At 44.8% G+C, this 27,181-nt stretch overlaps 1 protein-coding gene across 1 annotated transcript in view; it reads left to right on the top strand.

Annotated features, from left to right (window-relative positions):
- The window catches only part of Ttc7b (tetratricopeptide repeat domain 7B), a 115,990-nt gene extending 89,364 nt beyond the window's left edge, over positions 1-26,626 (top strand). The window contains exons 6-10 of the mRNA XM_059279164.1: positions 9,305-9,383; positions 13,925-14,097; positions 22,858-22,921; positions 26,353-26,490; positions 26,606-26,626. Coding sequence (XP_059135147.1) covers positions 9,305-9,383; positions 13,925-14,097; positions 22,858-22,921; positions 26,353-26,490; positions 26,606-26,626 — 475 coding nt within the window. The remainder of the gene's footprint in view (positions 1-9,304; positions 9,384-13,924; positions 14,098-22,857; positions 22,922-26,352; positions 26,491-26,605) is intronic.
- The last annotated feature ends 555 nt before the right edge of the window (positions 26,627-27,181 follow it).

The following is a 27,181-nucleotide window of genomic DNA, read 5'->3' as shown; positions in this document are numbered from 1 at the left end:
ATCTTCCCAGAGAGTAAGAACAAAGACAAGAAAGTTTCTTATTTGTGTCACATGACATCATCTATCTTTTAATTAATTATGTCTGTGCGCATGCGTACATGCCATGACTTTTTACCTACTTTGCCATCTCACTGGCCCCAGCTGTTGTCTTTTTATCATAGGCGAAACCTGTGAGTTAATCTTCAGGGGCTGGTCACTGCATTGTTGGCTTTCAAACACTAGCAGAGTGAGTGAGCAGGTCAGCCAGGGAATACCATGTTTTCCCTTCAAAATTAAATGATTCTAAGCCGGGCAGTGGTGGCGCACGCCTTTAATCCCAGCACTTGGGAGGCAGAGCCAGGCGGATCTCTGTGAGTTCGAGGCCAGCCTGGGTTACAGAGTGAGTTCTAAGAAAGGCACAAAGCTACACAGAGAGACCTTGTCTTGAAACCGCCCCCCCCAAAAAAAATTAAATGATTCTAAACAAATAAAGATTTTCCTGTGTTATAAATTGACTAGAAGGTGGATTCTAGTATTCTCCCCTCCCCCAATGGTAGAGTTTGGAGGATGTCTTAGGGTTTTCCTGTGATTAAAAACCATGATCAAAAGAAACTTGGGGATGAAAAGATTGATTACATCTCACAGCTGTAGTCCATCATCCAGGGAAGTCAGGCAGAAGCAGGAACCTGAAGGTAGGAACTGATACAGAGGCCATGGAGAAGTTCTGTCTTCATGGCTTGCTCAGACTGCTTTCTGATAGCACCTGGAACCACCAGCTGGGGTTTCACTGCTCACAGTGACCTCCTCCTCCTCCTCCATCAATCTAGAAAACGCCCCACAGGCTTGTCCATAGGCCAGTCTGCTGGGGGCATTTTCTCGTAAGGTTTCTTCCTCCAATATGACTCGAGCTGGCATTAACAGAGAGCTCGCCAGCACAGAGGATAATAACCTCGATGATGGCTGGCCTTTACAAAACACTTCCTCCATGTATGTCACTGACTTTTTGTTCTTACGGCAAATCAGTGAGCTGTAGAGGTTCCCTTTACAGGACGTTGGAAGCCAGGGCGTTTGGCTCAGAGTCCTCACCACACTGTTTCATCTCTCAGTTTAAGTTTACAGATAAATGTAAAGATCCTAAACAAATGTGTTTTGAAGGACAAATTCCCCCGTGATAGATTCGTGTGGTTACGTAGTTAAAAGTATTACACTAAGGAATCCAAGTATTCACTGGATTCGATTGGGCTATTGAAGATCTTTAAGGGGCTGGAGGGATTGCTCAGTGGTGAAGAGTACTTGCTCTTCTTACAGAGTCCCTGGGTTCAGTTCCCAGCACCACATCCAGAGAACAAGGGCCCTCTTCTGACCTCTGAGGGCACTAGGTGTGCACACAGTATACTTTCAGACATAAATAAATCATAAAATACAAATAAACTCTTAAGATATAATTATGTTCATAAGGGAGGTGGCTTGTTTATTGCCTCGCTGGTGAACTTCCTGTGGAGGTGGGTTGTGGTGGAGGTTGGTGCCCTTTGACTCTTCCCGAAGGTCGGGAGGAAGGAGGATTTGAGATAGGACCCATCTTCCTGTGTTTCCTGTTCCTCGGAGATGCTGGGGTCTGGTGATGTGGAGAAGAGGTTGGGAAGGCCGCGGGATCCTTGCGTTCTCTCAGGCTCACGCAGTTGTTTGCCCTCTTCTCTTTCACATACCTTGTTGAATGGATTTCTTTATGACCCCAGGCCTGGCCCACTTAACAGGAACTCCTAGAAGCCACCCTCTGTGCCTGGTTTGATGTGTTCCTATTACCTCACACTCCTGGCCAGCTGACCAGTTAGGCACTTCACTTCACATTTGTCATGAGGAAGCTTCAGTTGGTGGAGTCATCCAAAAAATGTTGTTAAGCCGACTACAGCTCTCATTAGGTTTGACATGAGACATCCCAAAAGCCTGGCCCTCTTGTTCGCATCCCGTTTGACATGGTTGTCACACCCTCCGTCACTATATCTGGGCTGCAGCTGGCTTGTTCTGTAGAGCCCTTTGCTAACGAGGCCAAGGTTGTGGGTTTGATCCCTGGCCCCTGACTACAGAAGCCACCTGTCTTCATAAAAGCATGTCACTGGTTCTGAGGTAAAGAGTGTGTTCAGAGGAAAAGTTAGGCTCTGCTCTAGGACACCCAAGTATCCTTTGGTACCAGGAAGCATGTAGTTTATTCCTGATCTGGATATCTGCTTCTGATGTCTGACATTATCAGAATGGATGATACCAAGGTTTACAGACATGAAGGAGAAGCGAGATTCTCAAGCTGGGAACCAAAGGCTACTGACCTTCAGAAGGCACATAGTACATCGTTGTGTTTCTACCGTTAGAAATGGTGACAGTGTCCATGGGGGATGGGGGGTGGGTGTCTTGCCATGTGAGAATCTGATTCTCAAATATGATCACATTTTGTGATTCACAAAAATCCATTGTAGCCAGGGGACAGGGAAAGAGATTTCAGAGTGAAGGCTCCTGGTCACTCTTTTCTTTCTTGAGGGCTTCCTAGCTTGTTAACTATCAGTGTCCTGCCAGCTGCTCTGTGGGGCTGCTGAGAAAAGAGCCTTTGCTCTGAAGTGTCCAGTTTGTCTGGTGAACTAACATGTGGCGAGTGCTGTCTAGGCACATGTTTGCAGCTGTGCTGGGAGCCCCCCAAGAAGCAACACCTCTTCACAAGGACGCCAGGAAACTTCCAAGAGAAACCTTGGCTTTGGTCTTAAAGAATGGCTAAAAGTCCCTTGGACTCTGGAGACCAAGAGAACCATGTGGAGGCACAAGGACGGGTTTTCCTAAACCGTCAGAAAGTTTGGAAACTGCAAACTCCGACATCTCCATTGTCCATACAGCTCTCTGAAACTGTTAGCTTTAGAATATGCTAGGTGCGTGCCCTGGCTAGGAGGAAAGTCTGCTCAGCCTCCATACTGCACAGAGGGTTTAAGAGGGTATGTCGTTCCTCTATCTGCCAGTCTAAGCTTAATGCGGTAGAAGGGGGAAAGAGGCAGGTAGAAAGTGCAGCTTCCATGGACTTGGTCATTTGGCTCAGTGTGGTTAAGTAGATTCCTAGCCAGCTGCTCTTTGAGGAACTTGGGACATAGTAGTAACCCAAACAGAGATCTTTGTCATGGAAACACTTCTGTTCTTCTAGTGTGTGAAGCTTGCCTGAATTCCACAAGCTGGAGATAGCATCCCGTGGCCACTAGTGCATCCTCAGGGACCTGCTGGACCCTGGTAGGAAATTGCTCACTGGTTGGTGGAACAACCTACTGCTTGAGCCCCTCAGTGCCTGTCAGTCAGAAAGAAACTGAAAGGGCCAGACTGCTTCTTTGCTCAGATCTATTGCTGACTCATCCTGTAATTGATTTTTGCTTAGAAATTCTCGACCTGAGAGACATTGAAATTGAGTTTACTCTGGAAGGGCCCTTTCCTTATCACCTACGGGTTTCACACTGAGTGTGAAGACTCCTATTTGCATCACAACTGAGTTTTTATGACAACTGAATTTATATTAGTGCCCTGAGTCAAACTTGGAAGTCAGATAACTTAGAAATCCATGGTAGGGCAGGAGAGATAACTTAGGGGTTAAGAGCACTAGCTGCTCTTGCAGAGGACCAGGGTTCAGTTCTCAGGACCTACGTGGCAGCTCACTGTTCCAGGGTACCTGAGGCCTTTTTCTAACCTCTGTGGGTACTGCATGCATGTGATGTACTTACATACATGCAGGCAAAACACTCTCATACACACAAAAATAAATAAATATAAATACATAGTAAAGAATGAATTTTCTTTTTCTACTCCTCTAAGAAATGAAAAGGAAACATTGAATTTGACATTGAATTAGTCCATCATCATCTGAAGGGTCCTCAAGTCCTCCAGGCTCTCTCAGCCTTGGTTTTCTATTATGGCCTGATGTTGGAGCTCTGCCTCTCTCCAGAATATGTCTCTCTCTTGTTTGATAGCTCACAGGATCATAACAGGAGATAATATTAAAGAGCTACAACTGTTCAAGGTTGTAAAACAAAATTTATGTCGTTGTAAGCTTATGCTAAGATTGTGAATTTGGAGTTTAGCTTTAAAATAAAAATCTGCTGCAGAGAGAGCTGGCCTGTTGCAAGGATGGAGATTCAAGAGGGAAATCTTAGCATAAGACCCAAAGCATCAAGACTACTGCAGGGAAGCTTCTAGATATTGGCATAAGCAAGGATACTCTGAAAAAGACGCACATGGCATGGGAGATCATGTCAAGGAACTGACAAGTGGGGGCACAGAAGTTAAAAGGAAGCAGTCACTAGAGAGAAGACAAGCCTATAGAATGGGGGAAAATCCTTGACAATTAAACACTAGACAGGGACTAATATCTAGAACACATAAAGAACTGTAAAAATATTAACCCACTCCCAAATCATCCAGTCAGTAACTGGGCAATTGAACTGAGTAGACGGGTCTCAAAACACTGATGGCCAATCAATATTTGAGAAAGAGTTTAGTATCATTAGCTATCAAATGCAAGTTAAAACTGTTAGATTCCATTTCTCCCTAGTCAGAATGGCTATCATCAAGAAAACAGAGGATGTGAGGAAAGAGGACCCTTTGTTGACTGTTGGTAGAAATTGGTGTAGAGGTTCCTCAACAACCTAAAAACAGAACTGTCACATGCCCCCACTATACCACTCTCGGATATGTGTCCAAAGGACTCTAAGTCAATGAGGCCACGGAGGTACTTCACATCCATGTTTATTGCTGGTATATTCACAATAGCTGAGATATGAAACCAGTCTAGCTCTCCTTCAGCAGAAGGTTATATAATGAACATGTGATCAATACACACAATGGAATTATATTCAGTTGTAAAGAATAACAAGGTGACATTTGAGGAAAATGAATGTAGAGATCATTATGTTAAGCAAAATAAGCCATACTTAGATAAGCACTAAATTTTCTTTCATATTTAAGTGCATGTGTGCACGCATGTGCGTGTGTGTGTGTGTGTGTGTGTGTGTGTGTGTGTGTGCATGTGTGTAAAGTAGAAAGGCAATCATGAAAGGGAAAAAGAAGGGGAGCACTATTTGGAAAGGGGGAGGGATCCAGCCAGAGGAGGATGGACAGAATTGGAAGAGGGACGAGGATGAGTAAGAACAAGGTACAATAACATTTATTTATGAAAATGTCATAATGAAGTGTAGAAGTAACCAGCCGTCTTATTAAATAAGAAACACAGAACCAATGCAAAGAAGAAAGCCAAGAGGTCAGAGCTAAGAGCTAAAACCTTACCCTTCCTCCTGCGGTGGTCCTACCTCTCCGAAGGAGAGCTACTTCCTGTGTTAAAGTCTTTATATAGAGTTTCTGTTCTGCCTTCTCATTGGTTGTAAACCCAACCACATGACCGCCTCATCACTGCCTGTCTGTATAGACCTCCAGGTCTTCTATGGTTAGTATTGAGATTAAAGGCGTGTATATCCAATACTGGCTGTATCCCTGAACACACAGAGACTTACCTAGCTCTGCCTACCAAGTGCTGGGATTACAAGTGTACGCCACCACTGCCCTGCTTTCCTATGGCTTGCTAATAGCTCTGACCCCCAGGCACCTTTATTTATTAACATACAAATAACATTTTAATACAAATAAAATATCGCCGGGCGGTGGTGGCGCACGCCATTAATCCCAGCACTCGGGAGGCAGAGGCAGGCGGATCTCTGTGAGTTCGAGGCCAGCTTGGTCTACAGAGCGAGATCCAGGAAAGGCACAAAGCTACACAGAGAAACCCTGTCTCAAAAAAACAAAAAAACAAAAACAAACAAACAAACAAAAAAAAACAAATAAAATATCACCATAATGAAGCCCATTATTTATATGCTAACTTAAATTTTTAACTTAAAAAATAAAAAGAGGGAGGACCAACTGCTAGCCAGTTGGTACCTTCCCAGTTATGTGACAACCTGTGGGGCCGACGTTGACTCTTAGGAATTAGAGCCCTTAGGCCGACAGAGAGCCCTGGAGGGGGAGAGTCTAGAGAATGAAGATAAAGGCAGATAGGAAAGGGAGGAGAGAAGTGAAAGCCAGTGAAGGGTGGAGGAGACTGTTCCCACTATGAAAAGTGGTGGGTCTGACCAAGCCTGGGCTGAGGGACGCCGGCCAGCTCTGCCTATGGTCTGGGCGCCGCCGTGGTACTGAGAGCGGAAGTAGTACTGCTTCCATCTGGCTGAGCATGCAGCTGGCCCCGGTGACTGCAGGCCCTGTCCCCCTGGTCTTAGGCGAGTTGTTGGAGCTGCTCCAACCTGAGGGAAGCACACCCAGAGCAGAAAGCTTGAGGAAGCAAAGTGCAGGAGACGACCCGAGCTCTGACAGCTTGCCAGAGTGTGTGCTGCTTGGTAAAAGTGGCAAAAACATTACCATAATGAGCTCTGACATCATTGCACTGTCTCAGTCAAGGGCGTTGAAGTGGAATAAATGACCTCGTGTCAGGGGTCTGTAGAAACCCTCAAAACCAGGGAAATCCCTTGGCTGGCCAGTTGTCAGTTTCGAGTGGAAACTTTAAGCAGCAGTTTGTTCTAGATATTTAGTGATATTTAATGGATCTCAGCATTTTAGGGACAAACTAATAGTTTACAGATATGAAAGCAATCATGTGGATTTTGTTCATTTCCCTCATACTGGGTGATTTCATGGCATTTAGAATATAATTCTTCCAGGCTGATTTCCTTTTTCTTCCTTGCTGTCATGATTAAACATTTAGCTTACTTTTTTTTTTTTTTACTGTTCACTGGCAAATTGGAAGTGATTGATCAAGTGATACGTGACTTTAAAATGTTTGTCATTGACCGTTGACTGAGAACTTGGTATTTGGGGTGTGTGTGGCCCTTTCTAATATTTAAAATGTGCTACCCCTCCTCTGCTGTCCTTCCAGGGTACCACATTCATTTGAACAAGCCACGGCCTCAGGCCTGCTCCATTCTGCAGCTGCTCCAGATTCTTTGTTTCTGAGCAGAATTCTTCTGGGCTGAGGAGAGCTCGATTCTGAATCCTGAACATGGCCCAGGGACAAGCTGGGAAGAGCTGGAGACAGCTTACACCCACTCCAAAGGTTTCCTAGGGAGTCATATCGCTAGCTAGTTTCCCTCAGGCCCAGCCTCCTTCTATCCTGGAGATTTTTGTGTTCCTCCAGCAGAGGGCCTCCGTCCTGCATGGGAGGAACCACAGCCAGCCAGAAAGGGGAGTTGGGTTTCTCTAGCCATCGTGTATCAGCTAGCTGAGGGCATAACCGTCAAGTGCAGGACTTCTTCACCTGGCCTAGTGGATTTGCTTTCCAGTTTGAACCAGTACCTTAGGAGCATCTCATTAGCTGTCACCCCCAGAACACAGAATTTATGCTATTTGTGTGTGTGAAGTAATTTGCGTAGCGGTGGCACAAAACACTCGCCTGAGCACTTGGATTCGGTTGTTCTTAACTCTGGAGTCACTTCTGCTTTAGAGCTGACGTTTCTTCTGCCCGTGGTGGTAGCAGCATGGTGGAAAGCTCTCGGCTTGCTCTCTTGCCAGGCTTTGAACTTGAGCAAGCCCTTTCACTTCCATGGAAGCTAGATTGTGTTGGATCATTTCTGCTAGAAAACTCCATGCTTCTATAACTCTATAAATAGTTCATTCTGCAAAGAGGACACGGGAGACGCCCCAAATGACCGGGTCCTATTTGTAGCCTCCCCACAGTTATAATCTTTAGCTTTTATGTGCTTGTTCAAGGTCTAATTTCCACAATGGCGAGGCAGTTCTTTATGAGGGTCTATCAGGGTCTCTCCAGTGACAGTGCGTCAGACATGCCCTGATGTCATCAGTCCAGAGTGCCACCCTTTATGTCCACAATGGGGGTTTGATGGGTGATTTGGAAATAAAGTTAGCTACCGTAGCCATTCCCATCCCATTTTATCTGTGACTGTTTCCTCTCTCCCACATTACTCCAGAGCGATGGACGTTGTTGCCCATGAACAGGAATCCCATAAAAATGAGTGAAGGGGCGGGCAGAGTAGCTAGCATGTCCCAGGGCCTATTCCCTAATTGTTGTTCATGTCTCTGATAGAGTCCTAACACAGGTTTCTCTCTTTATGCCACCACAAAGTGTCTGACCTTCTGCCGTCTCCTCTGTGTGGGTGAGGGGGCCTGGGAGTATTGACTTACTGGGCCAGTCAGCCATTGTCTTCAAGTTCTGGGCTGATCCTGTGAATGAGAACTCTGGGAAGTCACATGGCGTAAGATATGACTCAGTCACCCTCGTGGTGCTTGCATCTTACAGAAGCCACATTTTTATCTCATACCTTTACATGGTTTAAAATGCCATCCAAACGAGAGTTGTCTGTCACAGCATGCGGAGGCTGGCTGGCGGTATTGCACCTGCTGACCTATTCTGTGGGTTTCTGGAAAGATGAGATGTGTTCTAATGAGCATGTTATAAATATCACCGAGTTACGTCATAGATGGTGGCAGTGCTCAATGTAAAGGAAATGGCTGGGAGGTGTTCCCAGGCAAAGAGGCCAGACCCAGCATTCTGGGAGGATAAGCAGACCCTGGATATATTGGCTAGGATGTTCTAAAAATGTATTTGTCCTCAATGAAATATGTCGCTCGACATGTCTTTGTGGAGCGCATAGGATGATGAGTGGCATGTGTTCTGGTCTCACAAAGGAGGCCCAGGCACCAGTCAGTACACAGTGACCCTCAGAGAGGGCCCGTGGCCCTCTGCTTCTTTTTGTCAGTTCAGAGTTGGAGGGTTCATGCGATGGACTTACTGGGCAGTGATTTCTGTTCTGAAAGATTTGGAGTGATTAAGGGAGGCCATCTCTCTTTTTTCATACCTTTTCTCTTTCTCCTACTCAGGAATTTTCAGCTAGAAGCCTTATCCACATTGCATGCAGTGCCTTGCTGATGACAGTCAGTCCTTCACTGTCCAGGGTCACCATCTCCCTTTTAAGTGAAAGTGCAGACTCCAGTACCACTCTAGTGGAGGCCATCGTGAGTTTGAAAATAGACTCTTGTGAGACATAGCTTACCTTTTTTTCTTTCCCCCGGAACTGATTTTTAGGTTTTTGTCTCCTTGAGGAAATTTTACTTTGTCTGAAAGGCATAAACACAAAAATCGTTAGTGTTAGATCAATTGCTCCAAGACAGACAGGTATGTGTAGAATGATCATTTACTTGAATTCTAGCCAACAGCTTTTATATAGACAAAAATGCATTGAAATTTGTGTATAAAATGTTTAATATTAATGCATGCCAGATGGAAACCTTGTCGAATTCTGTGTGCACACAGGAACTTGACGAGAGGAGTCGGGAGATTTCGGGAGCTTCTCAGAGCAGTGGAAACGAGAACGACACAGAACCTGCGAATGGTAAGTGGGACAGGCATGAGGCCCAGTCCATGTATGTTTGCGTTACACACATCCACGTGAGACTGTGGATAAGCAGTAATTCACCCACTCTGAGAGCACAGTTGAGTGTTTCAGCATGTTTGATATTTAGTTTCAGAACATTGTAATCACTCTGTGAAACTCCAAACTCATTAGTAGTCCGTTCCCATTCTTTCATTCCCCTAGTTCTTGACAGTCACTAATTCCATTTCTGTTTCTATGGATTTGCCTGTTTTGAACATTTCATGTAAATAGTTATACAGTATAATCTTATGTGACTGGCCCCCTTCATTTAGCATAAATATGTTTAAGTCATATTGCCTCAGTATTTTCTTTTCATTGCCAAATAATTTTCTATTTTCTGAGTCCACACATTTTATCCACCCAGTCTCTTTTCAGTTGATGGGTAGTTGGGTTGTTATGACTAATGCTTCTGTGAGAACATTTGTGTGCAGGTTTTGAGTGGACAGATGTCTTCTTTCTTCCTCTGTACTTCAGAGTAGAACTCCTGGGCCATATGAAAACTCTGTGTTCAACAGTTGGAGGAGATGCTGTTCCCAAAGTAGCTACCCCATTTGACATCCCACCAGCAGCTTTCTCCACAGACTAACCAGCACTGGTTATCTTTTGAGAATGTGCAGTGCTGTCCTGTGGTCTGTGTTCTCTCTTGAAGTGTACACTTTGCATCCTAAAAAAGGTGGGATAAGGCCCTCCGGGATTGCCCATATGTGGAAGAGGTCGGATGTGTGCTTTTAATTCTTATTAACCATGGTAGGACATGCAGGTGAGATCCTCAAGTACTAACTGTTTGGATAATGATATGACCATAAAACTTAAAAGAGAAGTACAAAAGATGTCTATCTTGTATAAACTCTGTATAGTTCAATCATCAAGTGAAGGCCTAGTGCTCACTGTACTAATAAATGTTCTGTGTCACAATTAATGTGACAGCCCTATATAAATCTGCAGTTTGTCTTCTATTACCCATGTTTGTCCTTAATTGTTGTTAGGAATGTTCATTCGGACAAGGCTAAGATAATCAGATCATGGGAAATGCAGAGAGAGCTTCACTTGGGTATCTCCAAGGTTTTAGGATGTAGAAATATGATTTATGGGGCTAGGAAGTTAAACAGAAGGCCTTTCTAGAATATGTGGTTGAACTAGATAAGTAACCCCCCCCCCCCCACACACACACACACACACACACTTCCCATCAAGACCTTATCAGGCCTTTAATATTTTATATTGGTTTACTTATATTCAGACAAAGCATTTTGAATTTTTAGGGTCTTCTAAGGCATAAGAACCTGCAATTATACCTATGAAAATTATTGCAGATATCTTTTCTCTCAAATTCACTTATTCTCAAAATTCCATGAGGCTTTTCAGTTGATCAATTTAAATTGTTTTGGAAGCATACTGAGAAGGGTGGTGTTTCAAAATGGAGCATTTGTGTTGACCCTCAAAGACAGACAGACAGACAGATAGACAGATATCTTCCATTGTTTTCTTGAGGAGCAGGGAGGAGCCTCCTCAAGTCTGTGTGGTAGCTGGAACTGCCCTTGGATGTTTCAGCCTTCATCTGGTGTTGTTAACATGGGGGAGACATTTCCCACGTTATGTCACTCTGAATGAAGGTATGCCTTTGCTCTCAGCTATTGGGGTCATCAGGTGACTTAAACCATTTCTAATCCATTGAGTACTGAACTGAAGGAGTGCATGAGAATCATCTGAGGAAATGTGGAGTCTTAGTTAGGGTTCCTATTGCTGTGAAGAGACATTATGACCATGGCAACTCTTATAAAGGAGAACATTTAATGAGCTGGCTTGTTTACAGTTTCGGAGGTTTAGTCCATTGTTATCATGGCGGGGAGCATGGTGGCTAGATCTATGGTGGTGTGCAGGCAGACATGGTGCTGGAGAATTCCACAGCTTTATCTGAAGGCAACAGGAAATCAACTGAGACACTGTGCGTATCTTGAACATAGGAGATCTCAAAGCCTAGCCCTGACAGTGACACACTTCCTCCAACAAGGCCACACCTACTCCAACAAAGCCACACTTCCTAATAGTGTCACTCCCTATGAGCTTATGGGGGCCAATTACATTCAAACTACCACATGTGGTTTTGGTTTTAGTCAAGTGATCTGCCAATGATCTGCATCCTTAACTGTATTGAGAAATGCCAAACAAATACATGTCCTCACTTACAGCTCCGGAATTCCAATGGAGCAGGTCTGTGGCAGGGCCAAGGAGTCTATTTTATAACTATATGATTCTTCTTACTTTAGATAATAATTGCAAATGGATGGTGTACTTATGAGATAGTAAAGTTGTTTTGTGAACTTGATTTGATGTGAAAGCATAGCAAAAACATAAATACTTTTATATTTTAAAATATATTCATAGCATGCCACTCCTAGGTACTTTTGTCAAAGAGTTTAAACAGTTTTCAAACACAAACTTGAACGTGAATGTTCATTTCTAACAGCCAAAAACTGGAAACAAGCTGAATGTGTGGACAGAATGGGGCGTGTCTGTCTTGTTCGACAATAAAAGGGTGCATCTTGAAAATACTGTGCTACATAAGGGAAGCTGATCACAGAAAGCCCATATTGTATCTGTTTCTGTGAGATCTTCTAAATAGGCAAATCCATAAAGACAGAGAGCACATTAGTTGTTCTGAGAGTTTGAGAGGGGGAAAATGAGAAGCCACAGCTTAAAGGGTGTAGGGTTTCTTTTTGGGGTGACGAAAATGTCCTGGAACTAGATAGTGGTAAGGATTGCACAACCTTGTGAATGTACTAAATGCTGTTGGATTGTATGTACCCTTTAAAACAGCCTCGTAGTGGATGGGGGCTGGGGGAGGTGAGAGAGAGGGGGGGGAGGGTCTTTATTCATTGTTCTCTTTTAACGTTTATCTCACGGCCACAGTGAGTGGAGGGTGATACTGACATTCGAAGCTTCCAGCAGAAGCCATTAGCTCCTATGACTGCAGTGAGATCAAAATGAAGCGGGAATGGAAGGCCCAGGGAAACGGCTCAGGCACTGTTTAGGTCCTGGAAATTGTGTTGTTATGAGGTCTATACAGATGGCTCAGCTGGGGATGATCTGGGTTCATTTATTTTCACATTTTTATAGACATTTAAAGGCAGTGGGTTCTACACAGGGATAATCAAGAAAATTTGCCTTTACCCAGTGGTTCTCAGAAGCCACCAAGCTAATGATTTGGTTGCATTAAGTTTCCTTGGGGAGTTTTAGGAAGTTTCATATGGATGAAGCCTAGCAAAGTTCTCTTCTGGAACACATTTATTTTAAAAGCTCATTCTCAGGGAGCATCAGCACTCTTTGTATCTTCCAAAGAACACAAAAACCTGATGGAAAATCCCATTTCCTGAAGTTTTATTTTGCAGCTCTGGGTGATTATAGATTGAATATCCTGGGATGCAGGGATCCTGTTTGAAAATGGGGGTGGGGGAGAATATCAATATGCCTTTATCAACAAGACCCTTCTTAGTATATACATTCCTCTTACATATCACTTGGGGTAATGTTCTAGGCAGTGGCATTGCAGAGACTCAGCAAAACATCTGCGCTGGCTAGAAGGAGAAGGTCCAGGTGTTTCTGGGTTTTCACAGGGAGGTGAGAAATACCCACTAGCTTTATAAAAAGCTCTTTCTCATCAGAAGCTACAGCCTTCACTTTGCCTTCCCTATTACACAAAGCTGGCTTCTGCACTTCTGGGCCAGGAGGTCCCAAATGAACTGAAAGCAGGGCACCCCACTACCCAAGTGCTGCCTCCTGTTAGTGGTAGCGTGACTCAGGACGCTGGTCTTTAGTTCTTCTGGGAATGAAGACATTTTGAGTATCTACAGTGTACATCTGGCCATGTTGAGTGCCCCCCGCCCATCATTGAAGTTGAGTCCTGGCTTTTCTCTGAGTTTGAGCTGTAGCAAGCAGCTGCTATAGGGTGATGAAAACATCTGCAGTTCAAGAGCTCTTAGGAAAGGCTTTTAGCTACGTGTTTAGTTGTTTGAGGTCTAAAGCCTATGTAACGTGTAATGTAGACAAGGCAGTATTGGAAGTGCATGAACTTTCTTATGCAACTCTTCATGGTCTAGAGAATGATTCAGTGGTTAAGTGCAGGTACTGCCCTTGCAGAGGACTGGAATTGGGATCCCAGCACCCACCCATGTCAAGTGGCTTACAACCCCCAGGATTTCCGGCCCCATGGGGATGAAAGCATCTGGCCTCACCTGCACTTGTGTATATATATCCCCCAACACACTTACTCATAATTAAAAATAAATCTTTTTAAAAAGTGTTCAAATATCTTAACATTTTAAACTTTCTTTTGCCATAATTGGGTGTGATTTTCATATAGAAGTAAACATTTAATTCTGACTCTTTTACATTCTGAGTCTTGCAATAGCGTCTCACACATAGTGACAGCTGATGATAATGATGGAATGGATGATAGAAAACAGATTAATAATCATGCTGTTCTTCCTTTGTGTTCCCAGACAATAGCCAGGCAGTTGGCAGAAATCTTGTTACGGGGCATGTGTGAGCAGAGCTACTGGAACCCCCTGGAGGATCCTCCCGGCCAGTCACCGCTGGATGACCCTCTCCGGAAAGGAGCAAACACCAAAACCTACACACTCCCTCGCAGGGCCCGTGTCTACTCAGGAGAGAAGTATGGGACTCGATGTTCTCAGCTGGGGACCGTGGGATGGGAAGGGCTGTGAGAACGTTTACGGGCAAGGAGACGAGCACAGGCCACGTTTTGCCCGTGTGAAGTCAGATGAGCACACTAACTGACCACGTCAGCAGAGACACCTCCCACTGTCCATAACTCCAGCAGATCTCTCCTCTCAGTGCTGGGCCACCTCCCTCAGCTCTCTGCTCTCTGTGTCGGTCTGTGGGATTCTCACTCCATTCATCATGAGATCCCTAGCATTAGGCAACAGTCAGCAGCCACTGTCTATAGCCAGAGCTCATGGGCATTCATTTCTTCAGCAATTCCCCACCTTTTAAAAATCTTCTTCTTAGCCAAACCATCCATAAGGACAATGAATAATTTGCCAGCAGTTGAGAGATGGCCCTTTAGCACATCTTTGATTTTTGCAGGATTTGAATTTGGGACTTGGTTTCATTAGAGGAAAATGGGCCAGAGGGCTGTTGTCTTCTTAGGCCTGAGTCTTCCCTGGTCAGGAGGATGGCGGGTGCAGGGCAAGGACAGGGCCGGGAGAAGGTCACTCATTTCTGCACTGCCCCTCAGAGCCCTTCGGTTCCCTCTGCCTGTGGCCAAAGGACAAGGCCTGGTGGCATTTCCTCATCTCTGCAAAGAGAAAAGGGACACCAGTGACAGTGTGGGGACCTCTTCAGTGTTATCACACTGAGAAGGTGCTAAGAGACTGCAAGCAGCTGCTTTGGAAACCTGGAGAGCACGCTGTGGGCTATGCTGCCTCGCCTCCAGCTCCTTGTGTGACACCCCTGGCTTTTCCTTCCCTCATAGTCCTTACTCAGTTTGCGTTGCTTTGTGGATTTGGACGAGAGAATGCATTCCTGACTTTTCCCTGGGACTTCCCTAATTTAGTTTTGACCTTCATTTTCCCAGCCTTGCCGAACCAGTTTGCCTGACTTACAGGCTGGGCTTCCTCCTCAGCCCTTGTCTGGACTCATGAAACACCTGTTCTGGTCTCCGAACTCACTGTGAAGTGCCGACTTCCTCAGGAGGGGCTTTCCAGAAGCAGATTTGAGATTCAAATTTTAAGTGACTTTTAGGTCTTCAAAACAAAGTCTGGGTTTGTTTCCCACTTTAGACGCTTCTTAGTAGCCTAGGTGCCAGGTGCACAAAGGGTCTCAGTTACTACTCTTCTCATCCAGTGACACTGGGTGGAGCCCTGTCCCAGTGCGGCCTTACCTCAGAGACAGAAACTCTCCTATTTCACTGGCTGCTTGGTGCTTTCTAAACAGCTGGCCTTGTCACTCTTCTGACACATTCTTCCCCCGCCCCCCATATCAGCTTCCTACCTGTGTGAGGAGAATTCCAAGAGGCGGTCTCACACACAAGCTCAATTTCATACAGATATACACAATCTGTTTGGTTTGTACCTGTTTTACTGTCTTTAACTCACATACTGTCCAGCTCAATGACTTCCAGTACACACATGTTTATGAATGCATCACCAAAGTCAAGTGGAGAGTTTTCACTTCTCCAAAAACAACGGCCAGTTCTTCCTTGGTACCACCCTTCTTTCTCCCAGTCCCTTCAATCCATATGCAAGTCAGTGTTGGGGTGTGACCTAGTGAGATGAAGTCAATTCTTTCCTCCTTAAGTTGCTTTTGATCATGGTGTTTATCCCAGCAACAGAGAAGCAAACTAGAAGAGGGTGCTGGAGTGGAACCCAGAGCCTCTCACAGAGCACTAGATAGTGCTCCGCTGCTGAGTCACATCCCAAGCCCCATAGTTCTTTTTGCTGCTATTATAAATCAATTTTTTTAAATTTCAGTTTAAAAAAATTTCAACCCACTTTTAACTTTTTTCTAGATTTTAATAATCTCTTTTTTTCAATTTAAAAAATTAATTGTTTCATAAATTCATACAATGTGTCTTGATCATATTCACACACACACCCCCAATCCTCCCAGATTCACGCCTCCCCTCCCCACGCAACTTTGTGTATCCCCCCACCCCCTTTTTTAAACTTGTCAAGTCTAGTTTGTGCTGCCCGTCTGCTCCCAGATGTGTGGCCCTCCACTGGAGGATGGTTGACGTACCAGGGCCCACATTCTTAAAGAAAGCTGACTGTCCTTCTCCCAGCAGCTGTCAGTACCAGCAGCTCCTTGGGCATGAGATTTCATGCCCGCCTCAGTAATTACACATCATTCTTACATAGTGGTGAACCTGATGTGGCTTCTTCCATCCATCAGCCATCAGCATGGCCTCTTCTGTTTGTTCTTCATTCCATTTTATAACTGCTCACTGCAAGTACACGGAAAAGGCCTCGATTTTGTATGTTGATACTGCATGTTACAAGCTTGCTGGATTTGTCAGTTCTGTTTTTCAGATCCCCTAGCTAGCCTGTCACCTGTAAATATAGTTTTCCTTATTCCTTTGAAAGATAGGTGCTGTTGACTTCATTTTCTTCTTTAGATGTAGGACTAGACCCTCCATTACTGCGTGAATAAAAGTGATGAAAACATCCTTATCCCTAATTTTCTTCTTTTTTTTTTTTTTTTTTTTTTGATTTTTTTTGGGGTTTTTTTGTTTGTTTGTTTTTGTTTTTGTTTTTGTTTTTTTGGTTTTTCGAGACAGGGTTTCTCTGTGTAGCTTTGCACCTTTCCTGGAACTTACTCTGTAGACCAGGCTGGCCTCGAACTCACAGAGATCTGCCTGCCTCTGCCTCCCGAGTGCTGGGATTAAAGGCATGCGCCACCACTGTCCGGCATCTTATCCCTGATCTCAAGGCAGGAAAAGTCTTTCGGATTCATTACAGTGTTTGCTGGAGGCTTCTGAAGATGTCCAGTATCAGAAGGAAAACAACGCTTCCTCCTCCGTTTGCTGTCTTTATCATGGAGTAGTAGATCCTGTCAGACACGTTTTGTGCTTTGTTCAGCAGATTGTGGAGGCTTGTCCTTTATCATGGTGCATTTCATTCCTAGAGTTTTCAGATGTCAAAGCAGCCTTGCATTCCTGGGGTAAATTCTGTTAGGTCATGGAGTATAATCTTTTAAAATTTGTTTTTGTGTTCTGTATGTTTGTTGAAGATTTTTACACCTGCACCCCTAAAAGACACTGTTCTGTAGTTTTCTTATAAAACCTTTGTCTTTGGGGGCATCTGGATAATTTTAGACACGTAAAAAGGGTTGGGGGTTATTTCTTTCCCTTCTAATTTAAAAAAGAACTTGAAGAATTGGTCTTAATTGTCTTGAAATAGCAGGTAAGGTTTCCCGCAGAGCGTCTCTCCTTGGCTTTTCTTTGGGAAACCCACTTTAAGTCCTTGGTTCTCTGCTTGCTCACGAGTCTGTCCTAGTGGTTTGCGCCTTTCCATCTGTTTGGCCATCTCACCAGAGTCAGTGAATTTTTCACCACATTCCTTCTGTCGGCCATGTTTCTTTTTCCTGCAGAATTCCTTGTTACAGCCCATCCTTTCTCTGGCTCTTTTCTCCCTTTGGTGAACAGGAGCAGGCTACCTAAAAGCTTATCATCTCTATTCTTTTGAAGAATCCACTTTCTGTTTTGTTTATTTAATCTGTCGTGAGTCTGTTCTGTGTTTTGTTGATTTCCACACGAATCGGTGTTTAGCATTCTAAATTTGCGTGTGCACAGCCTCCTCCTCCTTAGTTGGTATTTCAGGGGAGAGAGAAATCCACTGGGCTTCTACCTGTACAGTGCTCCCTTACCAAAGCGGGGCTAACGCACCGCAGGGAGGCGCCACCGCCCTCTCAGCTCATTAGGAGGTAGAAGGGGGTGTCCGCACAGGATGTTCAGACTTCATTTTGGCCAATAACCCTAAATTCCCTTTCTAGTTCAGACTTATAGTTGAGCTTAGAACCTCTTAAACTTTTTCATTTGCTACCCCTTCTCACCCAAGAAATTGTTATGCAACCTTGGGCATGTAGCTAGGTAAGATGATACACAAATCATTTACTGACAACAAATCAAGAACTTTATTGTAAAACAGTTGTTTGGGATGCACATAATTGTACCCTTTATTACAGGTGAAGGCAAATTTGTGTCCTAATGAGATGGATGCACCTTTTTTTATACAAAGAATGAAATCTTAGTTGAATATTTGATTCTATGGAGCATGGAGCTTCTTCAGCATTTTTCAGAGTTGATCAGTATTTTAATTTTATAATTGTCAATTCTGAAAATGCCACTTTGTATAAATACATAATATAAAATGGTAGAAATGTGTCTGGGGCCATTTCAGAAATTATTGGAAATTCTGTCCTAATCCCAAACCAAAATTCATTGAACAGTTTTTTATTCCTCAAGTCAGCAACTCAAACAGTAATCTTAAAAACCAAAGCCTCTGACATAACATATGCTAATTTTGGTACTTACATGCTGAGGAATGACAGTAGAAAAATGTTAAAAGTCTTTGTATCTACAATTAAACCATCATGTTTCTGGAAGAGCATGGAACTTTGTATGTATGGAAGAAAGACTGCAGCTCATGACGTATGTTGACAGTGTGCTTGTTATCTTCAGAACAAAGGCTGCAGTGCGGTTCTGTGGTGTGTGAAACCTTGGGTTCGCTTGTGTTTAATTTTGAATTAACTTTGGTCATAGCGTTCAGATACATTTTACTGTTACCAGATTTTTCATGATCCTCAAATTCAGTTTCATGATCCCATGAGGGTGTAACCCACAGCTTTAGAAGCTGTAGTTTAGGTGTCTCAGATTCTTCTAGCTCCAGCAAACCAAAAAGACCATTCAGTATTGGCCAAGATAGGCTGCTCTGAAAAGCAAGCTTTTCAAAAGTTCTGCTGTCCACTGTGTCTGATCACTTGGCATTTGAAGGAGGATAAAATGTTGAAAATCCTTGCTAGAGAGGGGAAAGGTGGTCTGTTGCAGGCCTCTGTGCCCCTCTGGATCTTTCTGCGAGGACGCCTGTTTCGGCTTACTTATTTTCAGGGTTAGCTTTATATTCTGCATAGCTGATGGGCTAGGAAGTGGATGGAAACAGGCAATGACTTTGGCTAGGTGAATACGTGTGTAATAGCATCCTGCTCAGGAAGCAGATGTTACCAGATGTTACCAGAGCCTGAAGCTGTCCTTGTACCTCTCCCAGGGACCTACTGCCCCTGTTCAGAGAAACCCAGTCCTGATGATTAGCCCAGTGATTGGTCTAGCTGTTTGTTTGCTTTGTTCTCTCTCTCTCTCTCTCTCTCTCTCTCTCTCTCTCTCTCTCTCTCTCTCTCTCTCTCTCTCGTGTGTGTGTGCACGCACACACGCGTGCGTTTGTAAGTATGTGGGTGCCCATAGAGATCAGAGCACATCTTGAAGGAGTTAATCATTTCCTTCCAGCATGTGGATTTCAGGAATCAAGCTCAGGTCCTCTGGCTTGGTGGCAAGTGCCTTTGCCTACTAAATCATTTCCCCAGCCCTCTGCCTGGTTTTATCAAGCTATGTTGCACACCTGTAAATTCAGCATTCAGGAGGCTGAGGTGGGACAATCACTTGAGCCCAAGAGTTAGGGACCATCTTGGGCAACAACATAGTAAGACTCCACTTCAAAATCAATAAGTTATTGCACTACCCTTAACAATCATAGATTGTGTATTCATTTATGTCTAAGTTTTTCTAATGTTGTATTTGAACAGTTCACATGTATTTTTACATGTAGCAGTAGTTTTTTTCAATGCCGTTTGCTCTTCTGTTTTACAAAGTCACTGTGCCAGTCTGTTCCCTTATGGCCAGTTATTTCCCTGTTCTGCTTGGGACTAATGGTGCTATGAAGGCTCTTGTACATATCTCTCAGGATGTATTCATGTTTCAGCTAGATGGGTTTTGCCTTTCATCCTTGTAAAAACGTGTTTGGTGGCTTGGATAATTACATGCATATTAGACTAGAAAATTAGCACAAACAAAGCAGGAGATTCAAGGCCACCATTGTGTCTATAAGTGGCAAGTGAGAAGGTGTTGAATGTGACCCGTGAATGCAAGTGTTGGGGTGACCTCCCTGGTAGACAGAGGAGAAGGAGGTCATCTCTGTTGAGTGGTCTTTTGGGTCTGGGCCTCCTAGTGAGCTGTGGAAAGGTTTGGGCCAGGCAAGGGACATTGCAGGGTCAGTGACTTTTGCTGGCAGAACTCTTTGGTCTCCTCTTATTCCCTTTTTGAGTCTGAGTCTGTCCCCTCCCCAGAGATGCAGGAACCTAGTCCCCTCCCTAGGGGATGTAAGGTGACCAGCCACATGGGACGTATCTGATCCCTGCATGGAGGAACACTCAACAGACCTGGGCTAACCTGTTCAAGTACTTCTTTCTTTGTTTGAAGGGGTTTGCTGAGCCGCATGTGTTGACAAAGAAGAGGGTACCTGTGGGGAGGTCCATGTAGTCCTCCAGCTGGACCAGTTGACCCCGATCAAGCTGCTCTCAATTACTAGTTGAAATCCCCTTCCTTCTCTGGGGCCCTCAGCTAGATCTTGGAGTTGAATCAGCTTCCTGTGGGTAGAGAGCTCAGTGCCACCCCTGCAGCCTCACAGAGTAACAGTGACTCCTCGGGGCCACTGCCCTTATACAGCTGCTTCCTTATTGCAGAAGCCCCAGGTGACAGGAACGCTAAAATGCAGTTGAATAGGGTCAGTTTGATTTCTTTTTCACTTGTTCTAACGTGCATATAGGGCAGGGGAACCGTTTTTTCTAAACACTTACCTGGAAGCTCTAGAAAAAACATGGTAACTGTCAGAGTCTTGAGGACTCCACTTTCCTGTGTCCTGCAAAACTACAAGATGCATTGATGATTTATCCAAACTACACAAACGGGCAGCTTGCCTGACGGTCACCCTGGAGCTGTCACATGGCTAGGCTGAGTCTGCAGACCTCCCACCCTCAGCCTCTCCCTGCTGGGTCTTGGGAGCTGGCCTCTTGGTCTGATGGTGCCCTTTGTCCCTTACCCTGCCCTTCATGCAACTCCCTGTGGATCTAGCCCTCCAGGCCAGGGCACTCCAGGGTCTCCCCCTGAGACACTTGGGTCTCAGAGGAGAAAATACCACAAAAGGAAGGCCCTGATAATTTTGATTGCCTACCTTGGGCTCTATCTTGCATAAGCAAGGAAGAGAAGTGGCCAGAAATGGGTCTCAGGAAGGCTTCACTGAGGAACATTCCAGTATGGTTTTTAGGCCTGCATTCTGCAGTTTCTCTGCTTCTTCCACCTTTTGCCCCCAGCCCTGCCTGGAGCTTCCCAATGCCCATCCACCTGCCATACAGGGAGGGCCCAGGAAGTGGAATTAGATGCAGTTAATTCACTGCTTGTTAGCAACTCTGGTAAAAATAACACAACCTAGCATTTAAGCAGACTAGATGGCTCAAATGGAATTTGGAGATTATCCATGGACTGAATTGGCTGGTGTTAAGTCATAATTAGCACGGCTTGGGCTCTCTCTTTTCAATTAGTCTGAACAATGCAGGACTAGCTAGCCATTAGAAAAATGGTTCCAGCTACTGCTTTATTTACAAGGTCCCAATTGCATGTAAGCACGGCCAGGATATCAGGGAATAATAAGTGTTCTGTTTTCTGAAAAACCCAGTTTACCACAAGCTGACTCCCCAAAGAAACTTGGGCTCCAGGCCCATCCCACTGCCCATCTGCAGGCTAGCCTCGCTGGAACCCTGCATGGCCCTGGGTTAGAGATCCCCACAGGCAGAGTTCTGCACCAGGCACTGTACTTTCTGTGTCACTTCCAAGGTTCTCTGGTGCAGTAAAAACATTACTGATGCTTCAAAGAGAACAAGGATTTATAATTATCTGGAAAACGTGGGATTTTGCCTTTCTTTTTTTTTTTTCTTTTGGAGAGGAAATCTCAATTAAATGATTGTTATGTTGTTCCTAGGAAGGAAGGTATAAATTTAGTCCTTATTTAGTCATCTTGAAAATAGGCAGTGTTTGGTTTTTTTTTAACCAAGTTTATTTTTATTTATTATAAACTCCTTTTCAATTCTTGGAGGAAAGTTGAGTTTGTCCCAGTTGGTGATAACATGCAGAATTCTAATCCAGAGGGGAGAGATAGGGGAAGGTGGCTACATATCCTGAAAAGTGCTCACAGAACCAAACAAGAGGATATAAGGGTGAGGATTGGGTTATGTTTGGGTTTTTCTTGTTTCCTAAGCCTCAGCAACACTGAGCTTAAAAGCTTTTTCTTTTAATCCAAGATTTTAGTGTTCAGCCAACTACCAAGAGATATATTAACAAGTCAGTGCTTGCATGCTGCCCCAGAACGAAACGTGTGTCGAGGTTAGGCTAGCTCCCTAAGTTCTTTGGGTACTAGAACTACTGTGCAGTCCTGGCAGCTGCTCCTCGTTTTGTCAGAATGACCCAATGACAGAGTAGTGAGCGGGAGGCCGGCAAGAGGGGTGCTGTCTACTGAAACACGCTCTCCGGGTAATGGCACTCTCAGCAAGCACCCTACTATTCACCTCGTTGCTCTGGACTGATTTTTCTTTCTGCCTCTGTAATAGGTGCATACGTTATTTGGGCTTTTAACTTAGGTTTTTACCATTTCTTCTCACCGTCGGCTTGCCATTAAAATGTGTAGCAGAAATGTATTAATTCCACAGATTGCCATAGAAATAAGCAAGCTAATTCAAGTGTCCAAATTATACAGTGTTTTTCATGGATTCTATATAAAAATGGAGACGCTTTTAGCATTGCATTCTGCTTGTAGTGGTGTATCTCTTGTTATTTCAAAATTGCCGTATACCAAAGTTGGTTTTCTTTATGCAGCATTTTTTGTCCTCAAGAAAATACTGAAGAGGCGCTGCTGTTACTGCTCATTAGTGAATCTATGGTAAGTGGAATGTGATTTTCATTGTTCTTTCCCCCATCCTGAGAATCCCTTTCATGGGGTGGCCATTCCCTCATTAGGATGATTTTTGGTCTAGGGAAAAATTTCCAGAAGGAATGCCTAAGAGGAGGGAAAGAAGGATGCCTCTGAGTCCCTGGTCACCTTGAGTTGGGCTCCTGGCATATCACCCGTCTGTCAAATACGCTTGTCAGGGAGAGCAGCCCCAGCATGAACCCCTCCCTGTGCATCTTCTTAGAGTACTGAGTGTGAAGAGTGCTGAAATGGGTCACTTGTGGGTACATTCACCTCTCTTTTCCTGGAGGAGCTGGGTGGAACTTCCTGGTGCTCTCCCTCTGCTCTCTCCACCTGCTCCTGTTCCTGACCCTGCAGAATCTCAGGCTGTGGGGATGCCCTCCGCTGCCAAGATCTGCTTTCGTCAGGCTGTTCTGGCCAGGACATTGACTTTTGGTCTAACCTGCATGTTCGTTGTCTGTTGGGCTTCTCTATGCAGCACTAGGGATGCTAGCCCTGGCTTGAAGCCTTGTAGATGCTACACTGAAGTAGTTAAAACTGCCACAGGCCAATAGTTTGTGCCTCACACTTGAGCAGACACACAGGTTCCTAGAGGCCCAAAGGGCCTCCTGTCTACTTCTCTCTTTTTATAGATGAGGACTTAAGGCAAAGGGCACACCTAGTGTGTTGGTTTGCTGCACCTGTCTGTAAATTGTGTGGTTCCCTCCTCAGAGCTTTCAGCCCACCAGGCAGACCATAGAGGAAAAGAATCATAAGGAAAGCAAGAAAAGCCCCCTCCTTCCATGTGGTGGTTAACTGGAGGCAAGAAATATGCTGAGGTAAACTGTGGACAGAGGGCCAGGAGACAGATGCTGTGTGCTGGGAAGAGGTGGCCAGCCGAGGCTAAGGCTTCAGCATGCGGAACTCTCTTGCCTCGGGTTAAAACTTGGGATTCTCTTGTTCTGCAAACTGGCCCAAAAGTGTTCACAAGAGCAGACTGCTTGAGTTACCATTGCTTTCTACTGGGCTGCTGGTGACGTCATTGGGCTCGCTTCCTCTCTGGGAAGCAGGTTGCCCCGGGTTCATCTTTCCTTGACCATCAGCTTGTAACTCGGGTTGGTGTCATTTATATTCTCTGCTCTGCCTTGGCAATGTCAGGGAAAGCACATGGGTGAGAATGCTGGCAGTAGGTCAGTGACCATGTTTTCAAGTAAGCAGGACTCACCTGCTCTGTCGCTGATGTAGGAAGGCAGTTCATGTTGGCCTCCCAGCTGTACTGGACTCTTCACAACTTGACAGTTAATTTCTTTAGTGCAAACGTGGTTGGTTGTGGTGCCCAAGCTTTTTGGTGGGTTACTGTTGACAGTCATGAGGTCAGGTGCTCCAATTTGGAATTTGGAAAACATGGCCAGCCACATGTCTACAGCACTTGTCCTAGTGTGGTATAAATGCTTTGGAGTGGTATCTTCTGCTCACCTACTCCTTCACAGAAGTGATAGAAGCATGACTAGTCAGTGCTGAGACCCTTCCAGGCAGTCAGGCTCGCCTCCATGGTATTCAGTTTCTGGAACCATCTCTTCAGGGGACAGTGAAATCCAGTGAAGTCATAGTTTCCCAACCAAAATACCATGACTCTGTAAACCTCTTCTACATGAAGTTGCCCTTAGGGGGCTTTTTTTCCCCAATGTCCTTTGGCACTTTGATTTTTCATTTTTAGGACAGAAAATTATGTGCTCAATTTCAGAACAAAGTAGGAACTGCCTTGTTCTTTGGATGTCTGGAAAATGATATTCTTTATTAGTTCTGACTTTAACTTAGAAGCCTAACTTTCTTCAGCGTCTCTCCACCTACAAGAAGTCATTTGAAAGTGTAATACTTCTCACTGCCTAGCAGATCCTGTTCTCCTGGAGGAAGAGATCGTCAGAAGTATGTCTGCCTAGCCTCAGCCAAGTCAGAGTTCTGGTCACTTGCTGGTGGATCTGCCCAAAGTTCTAGGCTATAGCTCTCAAAAGGTAGCAGTGCTTTCTGAAAAAGAGGACATATTAGGAATAACTTGAAACCTCTCCTACGTAGTATCTGTGAATTTTGTTTTGTTTTCTTCCAGGCATTGGTCTCAGTATAGAACATTTATAGCAAATAAATACAACAGGCCCTCCTTCCTCCAGAGTGTCTTTTGTTGGGCTCCAAAGGAGCTGCGTAAAGAAAACTTAGAATGAAATCTTCAAAAGCAGGCTTGTTTTCATAAGAGATGACTCACTTTGTAGGAAGCGGCCTGTTTTATAGAGTCTCATTTGGCTTTGACATTTAAAAGCCGGGAGTTTTCAAGTGAGTAAGTTCTGATGGGTGGCTGAAACTAAATGCCTTGGACACACACAAAAAGAAGGCATTTTGCCTCATTAGCAAGAGGGAAGGTGTGTGCGTGACCTTTCCGAATGTCAGACAGGAAGATTAAACATCAGCCTGGGGGACAAGTGACCCCAGAACCTCATGTACCATTCTTACTGGGAGTACTGTGCAGGCCTTTCAGTGTTCCTCAGACAGATGGGAGTGGAGACCTCTGTTCATTAGCAGAGCTGGGGGTGGGAGAAGCAGGCAGAAGTGTAACTTTAGTGATTTAGAACTCCCTATTGGGGGAAAGAAAGAAAATGAGATAACTATCAAGGACCTAGTCTGTATGGTCTATCTGGAGGAATCTATGGAGAAATTAAATTTTAGAAGCAATAAAAACATGTTGGTATGAGGAGCATTTGCTTTTTGATAGATGACCTGGGGAAGCTTGGCTGTTCTGATGGGTTTCTGTACTAAGCAATGGAGATGTGAAATTGGCCAATGTTCTCCTGAGTCCTCTGTGGCAAAGTGAAAATTGCTTGCTTCTTGTCTCGTACATCTGTTGTGTGCTTCCCTTTAGAAGACTAAATTAGTCTTTGAGGTCTGTTCCCATGGAGATGTCATCCAGGGATCTGTGTGTCACTCAGTGAGTGAGGGAAGGTTTGATCACCTCCATGGGACCATGGAACTTGATGACAGCATTCAGTGCAGAGCTGGGAATGCTCTCCTGGTCCTCAGCATAGACTAGAAGCCAGATCACAGAAAGACACAGCAGGGAGCCTCACTTGGAGGATGCTGTAGCTGCGCAGCCCTGCTGTGGGCCGAGGCCCAGGCAAGCTCTCTGCTTTGCCCAGCCTCTCAGGGCTTCCTCCAAACACCTGCTGAGAGGTTCACATCTGGCCTTCCATGTTGAGTCAAATCATAGTCTGTGCCTGCGGTACTCTGGGGATTTGGGATATATGACTTGAGGTGACAGGTCTGTTACTCACACCTGCCCTGCGGAGCAGGAGAGCCTAGGTGGCATCTATGCCACATGGCGATAGTGGAGTGTAGGCTGGCTTACCATCTGCTTCTCTCTTCTATGTTATCTCCAGGCCAACCGAGATGCTGTGCTGAGCAGGATTCCTGAGCACAAGAGTGACCGCCTCATCAGCCTGCAAAGCGCGTCTGTGGTCTATGATTTACTGACCATTGCTCTCGGAAGAAGAGGCCAGTATGAGATGCTGTCAGAGGTACAGCTAATAAGGCTGGCTGTTTTCCAGGTGGGGGTGGGGTGAGGGCCATATTTCCAGTCAAGATGACTTGGGGAAGGGCCATAAAACCTGGTCCTTTGTCCCCTTCTGCCAGTGGCATGTGTCCTTGGACTAGTTATGGAGCTTTGCTCTCCTATGATTGGGCTAAGCGGTTAGTTTGTTGATGGAATTGATGGCAAGCTTCTCACTGTTAGTAGACTAGACCCTGCAGGCTACGAGTGGGAGGTAGACAGCGCTTCCCAAAGCGGGGTCTCTCCCAGTATAACTGCTATCATAACCAAAGGCTCTCTCACCTCTGACACTAGTTTCCTTAGGAAACAGTTCCATTTAAACTATGGCTGTGGCACTCCTGATGACATGCTTTCGGGGTACTTAGCATGAGGTTGGCTGATAGAAATCATTCCATGCCAGAAAGGCACTATCTTTGTTTAGAAGGTTGTGCTTGCTCAGAAGCGGACTGGTAGATTCCAGGTCCTGGGCAAGGGGCCGTGATGTTCTCACCCCCTCTACTAGGGAACACTTAGGACAGACATGTGATGTTTTGGTTTCATGTGGAGTTAGTTCATCTGAGCCGGGGTTATGAATTATTAAGCTCCTGTCCAGAATACCAAATTTCATGTTGAAGAGGCTAAATAAGTCAGGAGACCAACTTATCTTTCTTTTAGCAAAA

Source organism: Peromyscus eremicus, chromosome 14, assembly GCF_949786415.1.
Source record: "Peromyscus eremicus chromosome 14, PerEre_H2_v1, whole genome shotgun sequence".
NCBI classification, from domain to species: domain Eukaryota; kingdom Metazoa; phylum Chordata; class Mammalia; order Rodentia; family Cricetidae; genus Peromyscus; species Peromyscus eremicus.
The sequence above is the reverse complement of the archived record's forward strand: the minus strand, read 5'-3'. Positions and strand labels throughout refer to the sequence as shown.